Source organism: Pygoscelis adeliae, unplaced genomic scaffold (assembly GCF_000699105.1).
Source record: "Pygoscelis adeliae isolate BGI_AS28 unplaced genomic scaffold, ASM69910v1 Scaffold114, whole genome shotgun sequence".
NCBI lineage: Eukaryota > Metazoa > Chordata > Aves > Sphenisciformes > Spheniscidae > Pygoscelis > Pygoscelis adeliae.
This window is the reverse complement of record NW_008824587.1, coordinates 2,865,566-2,872,677: the sequence shown is the minus strand read 5'-3', so window position 1 is coordinate 2,872,677 and position 7,112 is coordinate 2,865,566. Positions and strand designations below refer to the sequence as shown.

Genomic DNA, 7,112 nt, shown 5'->3' with positions numbered 1-7,112 from the left:
AAGGCCAAGCGCTGCGTCGCCGCGGGGGAGAGCGCAGACGGCTCTGAAGAAACCATAAATGGCCCTCGGCTGGCACGGAAGATCAGCGCGTGAGCCCAGGGCGAGGGGTGCGCGTGGATTGAGGAGGACCCCAGGAAAAAAGGTTTAGCCAAGTAAAGCTCTCAGACGCTGAAATCACGAAGACCATCAGTCAAAATTATTTGGAAAAAAGTCTTGCCTGGGAAGTAAAGCCTAGGCGGACGCCCCGCCAGCTTTACCTGCAACGCTCTTGCTTCTGTGAACGGATGAAGAAAGTAACTCAGCTCTTGCTGATTTTCTAAACTACCTTTTAACCACTTACTTTTAAAATCCACCATCACACCAGCAGCTAAGTAGTTCCAATAAATCAAGATCAAATCAGCAAAGATAACTTCATTTCCTGAATTTGAAGTATTTCCTTCCCTCGTGTCTACTGCGTGTTTATTACTCACAGCTGGGTTATGAACTACCGAACATACCGCTTGGCATTAGCAAGGAAGGTACTTTGTTTTTCTCCTTTTGTGCCCTAGCGGATGTACTTCTGTGGGTAATCTATATCTAATTATTTTTTATTTGAGCTTTTCAATGCTCAGCGTGCTAAGGGATATACAAAATGGATTTAAAATTCACCTTCTGCTTTGTTCTCGTTTCACTTCAGCATGCTGTAGAACTCATCCCAATGCAGAAGGCCCAAAGACAACTTTCTGTATCACCTGACCCCACAATGATGTTTATGGTAACTTTTACACAAAACTCTCCATAAACACCGTTACTCGGCCAAAGCGTGTTCACGAACAGACTGTACGTCACTTGCGCCATCCCCTTGCACGCATTGTTCAAATTTAAGAACTATACTCAGTCCTTAACCGGAATGCTGAGGTTCACGTCTGAATTGCTAAATGGCTTTGAGCAACCTTTCAAATATTAATTTATTTCAGGAAAAAACACCCCAACAAAAACTAGTAAGAAAGTGCCGGTCTGGAAAAAAAAGAAAAAAAAACAGAAGAAAAGAACCTTAACCTACTAGGTTAAGCTTACGGTGAAATGGCCTCAAAGTTCCCCTTGGTTTGAGAAACCGTCCTCCCGCGCCCACAGTGGCTCTTGAGCAGGGAACAGAAGAGAAAAGCACGCGGGCAGGACAGAGCGAGCCAGCCAGCTTCTGACAGCGTCCCCAGCTCTGCAAACAAGCCCTCGACAGTTTCAGCTATTAATGTGCCTGACCGCCGGGTAGTCTCTGGACTACACGAACAATGCCGTTTAGAAAGCGGATGTGCAGATTTGGGGTATGAATTGTTTGCAGTTAAGTTATGGCTTACACCCGCGTGTCGTCGAGTTCGTTTTCCACAGAAGAAAAAAAGGCTTCGGCTCCACGCAGAAAAGTGAGCTTCTCACAACGAACCCCCTGCAAAAACGGGGCAGAACCGCTTATCTGCTCCCTCACATGCAGATCTTGGAAGATGCTTCGATACTGGCCTTGTTTCTGCACGTCTTGTCTCGGCACAGCTCGGTCCCAAAGAGGTTGGCTTGCAGGGAATTTAAGACAGAGTAGTGCAAAACAATACATTTTATTTGTTCACAGTTAAACACAAGCAACTGCCTTGACATTTTAGAACATTCTAATAAGGACAGCAAAACCTCCTTTTGGTTTAAGTTCTCTTTAGCTTACGATTGTACCATTTCCTTGTATTTCATATTTATGGCATTTAATGTGGATTGTTTAACATGCTTACAAAGAGCGAGGCAGGGAACAGATTAACTTGACAAAGACAGCAATTTTAGATTTAACTAAAAGCAGTCAGTTAAAAAAATCTGTTTCCACTTTACTGATGGGACCCCTTCAAACAAACTGCAAGTTAACTACATACAGCAGATCCATGATTTTTAGACTTACAAAAAAAATGGCAAAATTTGTTCCTCCATAATCTTTGTGGTCCATAAACAAACCTAAAGTGGTTTCCATTACTATCCCGGTGCTAAAATCCTTTTTAAAAGAAGAAAAAAAAGCCACCTTATCAATGAGCTTGCGTTACCGCCAGGGCATTTTTGTAACCGACAACAAAAACCGCCTCTCCTCAGGACAAGGGAAGTCATCATATAAGCAAGATACTCTTCCGGGCTCGGCAAAGCAGAAGGATGGGCTAACGAACTCCTCCGACGCGACGGCACCCAACGGCCGAGCCAGCCCTCCAAGGGCGATGTGCAAACCGTTCGCTCCCGGGGCTGGGATCCGGTGGGGCAAGGGGCAGGAAACCTCCACACCTTACTGAAACATATGCTACCACGTTTGCTACCACTAAGTCTTAGAAAGCCTATAGACACGTCGACAAAACCAGTCTGTCACTTACAACCAACTCTCTATTTTCTATTCCATGCAGATTCAAGCTTTGACAAAACCACCGACGTTCACCTTTACTTTCAGAGTTAGGACTGACCAACCGAAAGGACACTGAGAATAATTTGGACAGGCAGAAATGTATTTAGACCCTAGGTGTAATGGAAGAAGCGGAAATGGGAGGAAAAGCACTGGCAGGCGCAAGTTAGCATAGTGCCAGCCACTTTGAGAGAGCCCTGTTCCTATTCAGGTTAAGACGGGATTTGAACTACGACTGCAAGTGTACTTGGACTTGATTTATACGCGAGACGACTCTTAAACAGCAGCTGCCACCCACAGAATGTTTAAGAAAAGAGGCCACGTGTGATGCAGGGTAGCTGTGAAGTCTGATATGCCCAAGTACGCCTGGACCCAGACAGAGCTAACATTTAAAACGAGCACACTTCCTAACAGCGGGCCCTATTCTGTCACGAAGGAGATTGAGTCTGACCACTGGCAAGCCCTGATCCCACAATCCTCCTTCACAGAAGGCTCATCATTGACTTAAAACATGATTAACGCAGAAAGGCTTCAGGACAGAATTCTGATTCTCAGTTTGAGCAGGCTTCCTCTTCAGCCTTGTCTTCTAAGGAAACAGGATGAAGGTGAAGGGGAGATATCTAGAGCCAAACTGACACTGCTGAGCTGAAAAACGTGCTGCAGTCTGAGCAGAAAGCACTCAAAGGAAACCCTATTCTGTACGTCAAGCCTGAAAACGTATTCCCAGGAAGAATGAAGCCGATTTCCTGGACTCAAAACGCAGTGGTCTTGCTCAGTCCGGGAACAAAGACCAGAACTATGAAGGAGGGTCAGGCAGCACAAGTATTTCCCTGATTAGAGAAACAAATGCTCTTCTTCATAAGCTTGCAATTCTACATACAGGTTCTGCATGCTCTCCCTACTTGAGTAAAGCTTCCTTTTCCCTCTTCTCCCACCCCAATTGCTTTCCCGTATGAACCAGTCTGAGGTCAGTACCAGTCTGTCAGGCAAACACTTAAAATACCAAAAAAAAAAAAAATCAGAAGCTAGTGTTTTAACAAGTCTTCAGCATATACGGTCTCTTCCGCATTACAAGCTCCAGTTCCTCATTAAGTGTCTGTTCAAACGTAACTTTCCAGGAAATGTTAAGGACAATATAAACAATGATCATGAATTAGGGTGAATGAATGGTTTTGCAGAGGTACACTGTTCTTTAAACATTTAGGTATTCAATCAGAGTCCAACTTAATGAAGACTGGGCTCTGAGGGATGGGGGACAGTGGGCAGGCAAAAGAGAGACCTTTAGATGAGTGCACTAGAAACTCTAGCGCTGCTTCTTTCCAGGATGAAAGCAACCGAAGTCACCCGGACAGGCAGCACAACTAACTGCTTGGAAGCTTGCAAGGAAATACAAAGCATTCATAGTAGACTCACAAATGTTAGTTTGGCCTCATATTGCACTCAAGTTCAGAAACGCAGCCACTCACTGGGGACAGGGAGAAAGGGGAAAAAATACTTGCAAATGCTAACAGTTGTCCCTTCAAATTAGTACACGCTGCCAAGGACTGAATTTGAGAAAGAAGCAAGAGTTAGGCTGGGCATTTCAATTCCAGACCCAAAAATCCACTTTGCATTCGTTCAGCAGCCTCCTTCTGTTTCTGGACATCAATCCTATTCCGCTGCATGAGCTAGCTGCTCAGACCAAAGAAACATAAAAGCTTTTAGTTAAACTTGCATTCACGCCTCCTGTTCTATGCCAAGAATATGAAAATAACACTGATTGACTATCTTCCTTTTTAACTGTGGTCATGATGAGTTTCGTTGTAGTCCATGATATGAAGCTGTCCAACACTGCTTTCCTGGATCTTCGGCGAGAGGCTAAGGTTATCGGGGCTTGGAGGGGCCTTTGTCTCCATGCTTGGATCTTTACATAGTTCAGTCTTTAGAGCATCAGAAAGCCTGTTGATGGTTACACCCTCCTCATCACACTGGCTCTCACTCTTGTTGCGAAATAATTCTCGTGCCTTCATTCCAAGGAAGCTCTTGGAGCTGGGGAGTGAACCTACAGTCAGTGGGACAGTAGTCGAGGGCTCCAGCAACACGGATGTCTCCCAGCGACTGCTGAATCTCTGGTTCTGGGGTTTTTCTGGGGTGGAGAGCTCACTGCTGCTGCCGCCCTTACTGCTACTACTACCTCGGGAGCTGGGAGGTTTGGTCTCTCCATTTCTACCAATTGTTTCTTCGCTGTATCCCGCCACAGTATCTTCATTACCACAATCCAGCCTGTTTTGGAAAGAGGGAGGATACAGTGTCAAGGAAATGGTAGCAACTGTTTACAATGGAAAGGGAAATGCTGGGGGAGGCAGGTTACTTTGATTACTTTCCATTTCTGCTACTGCACATGTACTTCAACCCTTTTCCTTTCACCCATTTGTAGCAAAGCAGAAGTGACAGAGAAAGAAGTAACCAGAAAAAGTAAGTGTCACACACTCAGCTTTGCAACATCCAATGTTTTAAGTCCAAAGCTGACAATAATCCCAAAGCAGAATGGAACCGGATCCTACTCAGTTAAAGGAAGAGATCTGTACATCTTCCTTGGATTGTAGATCTTTCTTTCGCCTAACCCAAGCACAGGTGATCGCCGCAAATCTGCTGGCAGTGCAAGAAATTATCCTGATGCTGTAGCAGAATTTGGTGTAGAAAAAAAAAAAAGGCATGATCTGAGGGGAAGTACAGCATTACCCAGACGCTCTAGGTAGACATATGTAAAACAACTCCTTAACAGCGTAACAATTCCTAGATTAAAGAGACCGGTCTATGAGACAAACCAGAGGTTTCTCTCAAACTTTGAGTAACGGTTCAACTTCCTGAAAAGTACTTCGTGAGCACTTGCAGTTTTGTCAATGACTCTCAGCAACCTGGGCAGAGTCCTGAAATAGATTCAGTCTGTAAAAGGGGAGTAACAGAAATAATTTGAGATGATGCCTCCAAGTGCTAGGAGTTCCACAAGGATATCAACTTCCAAGGAGCTGGTCATGAATCCAGCATATTTTACATCACCACCCTCACCTTTCTTCTGCTGCTTCAGCTGCTTCTGTTTTTTCATCTTCAAGTTTTTTCAGTAGGCTGCTCTTCTCCAGCCGGCCAAACAGATCCAAGATCTCCAACTCAAATGCCTGTGTGATTCTTTTCTGGGCCTTGTACCTACTTTCTACGGCTTGCAGCTGACCTCTGAACAGAAAAAGAAACCAAAAACCATCAGGTTCAGTGTCTCTGGATTCTGCCGCAACTATGATAGTACGTCTGACAATGCACGGTTAAAATTTTACATTGGAAGCTCCTACCTTGCCTGGATTTTGACATCTTCCAGGTATTTCTTTTGCTCCAGGAAGAGGTGGTCCTTTTTAGCAAGCTGAGATTCCAGTTCAGCTATCCGTTTCTGGGAAGCATCAAGCCTTTGGCTTTGCTGTTGAACACACAATTTTGCTTTCTCCAGTTCTTTCCGAAAAGCAGCGTGCAACATTTCAACCTCCTCGAAGGAAAGAACACAATGTTAAAGTATGATTTGTGTGTTATTTTTATTAGCATTTAAACATGTTTCTGATGCTATAAATAGGCACATTTTTAAGCAGGATGGAATAAAAGAAGCGTTTCTAAAAACAGATCTAGAAAACTGGATACTCTGAGGATGTACACTATTAAGATACTGTGAAAATAACTATACATCACTGGAATTTATTAGCACGTTAATGTTCCTTATGAAAAGCCCTTTTCAGCAAAGCAAACTTACCAGTTCTGCACCAGATTAGGATCGACAAAGTCAATTTTAAACCCGTTTTTGCAACATGACCTCCATTAAATACCAGTAAAATACTTTTTTTTTTTTGGCTTATTATTCACCTTCTTTAATCACTTTCTCTCATGCAGAAACAGTTATATTGTTGTGCAATTTACTTGCTTCTAATTAAAAAAAGGTTTCTTTGAAGTCAGGAAGTAAAACCATATGAACCACAGGCGTTTTAAGTAAAGTTAATACTAACTCTTAATAGGAAAATGACTGAGTGAGAAGAGTAAGACTGCTTGTTTTAAAACAGCACCTCACAAAAACCCGTAAAATCCTGGTTAAGATCTTTCTACAAATTCTAGCAATACTACCCTACGTTATACACTTTCACAAACATAAGAGCCCAATGTTACTTTACCAGCAACAGTCTGCTGCCAGTTACATGAAGAGCACAGTAAAGTCTTGGCCTTTGGCAATTAAAAAAAAAAAAAAATCGCTAAGAATTGACATCAAGTGGCTAACACTGACTTCAGGTGTACCCTAACGTCCCCTTCTTAGCTTTCAGGCACAGGGCACTGAAGAGATTCTATAAGCCTACAGTGCACAAAAATATCTGACCAGAAGATTAAATATGAAATCCAATCCCTGAAAATCAATTTCAAAACAAAGTATCTGTTAAGTTATGAAGCCTTTCCTTCATTCTGAACAAAAGGTTGAGAACACCTTGATGATGACCTCAAGTGAAATCTTCCCCCAAAGGCCTCCTCCCCAACTCTGCAATCATACCTTTGTAGTGTCTGTGTGCTTGTGCTGCAGCTGCTCCAGGTACAACTCATTGACCTCTCCAAGAACCAGAAGTTGCCTGTTCAAGAACTCCATCTGCTGTTGCACCGATTCACTGTTGGAAAGCTGGAAAGAGAGATTGAACAGAATCAAACACTGGAATGAATAGTTCAGCAG

At 43.4% G+C, this 7,112-nt stretch overlaps 1 protein-coding gene across 4 annotated transcripts in view; it reads right to left on the bottom strand.

The window, feature by feature from the left end:
• Positions 1 to 1,564: 1,564 nt before the first annotated feature.
• The window catches only part of TSC1 (tuberous sclerosis 1), a 21,763-nt gene continuing 16,215 nt past the window's right edge, over positions 1,565 to 7,112 (bottom strand). For 3 of the 4 annotated variants that reach the window (XM_009322061.1, XM_009322064.1, XM_009322065.1), the window contains 4 exons: positions 6,939 to 7,061; positions 5,713 to 5,900; positions 5,438 to 5,599; positions 1,565 to 4,651 (listed from right to left, as the gene is read on the bottom strand). In XM_009322061.1, the coding sequence (XP_009320336.1) occupies positions 4,165 to 4,651; positions 5,438 to 5,599; positions 5,713 to 5,900; positions 6,939 to 7,061 (960 nt within the window). In that variant the 3' untranslated portion in view covers positions 1,565 to 4,164. The remainder of the gene's footprint in view (positions 4,652 to 5,437; positions 5,600 to 5,712; positions 5,901 to 6,938; positions 7,062 to 7,112) is intronic. The other variant, XM_009322062.1, reaches the window with a different exon arrangement.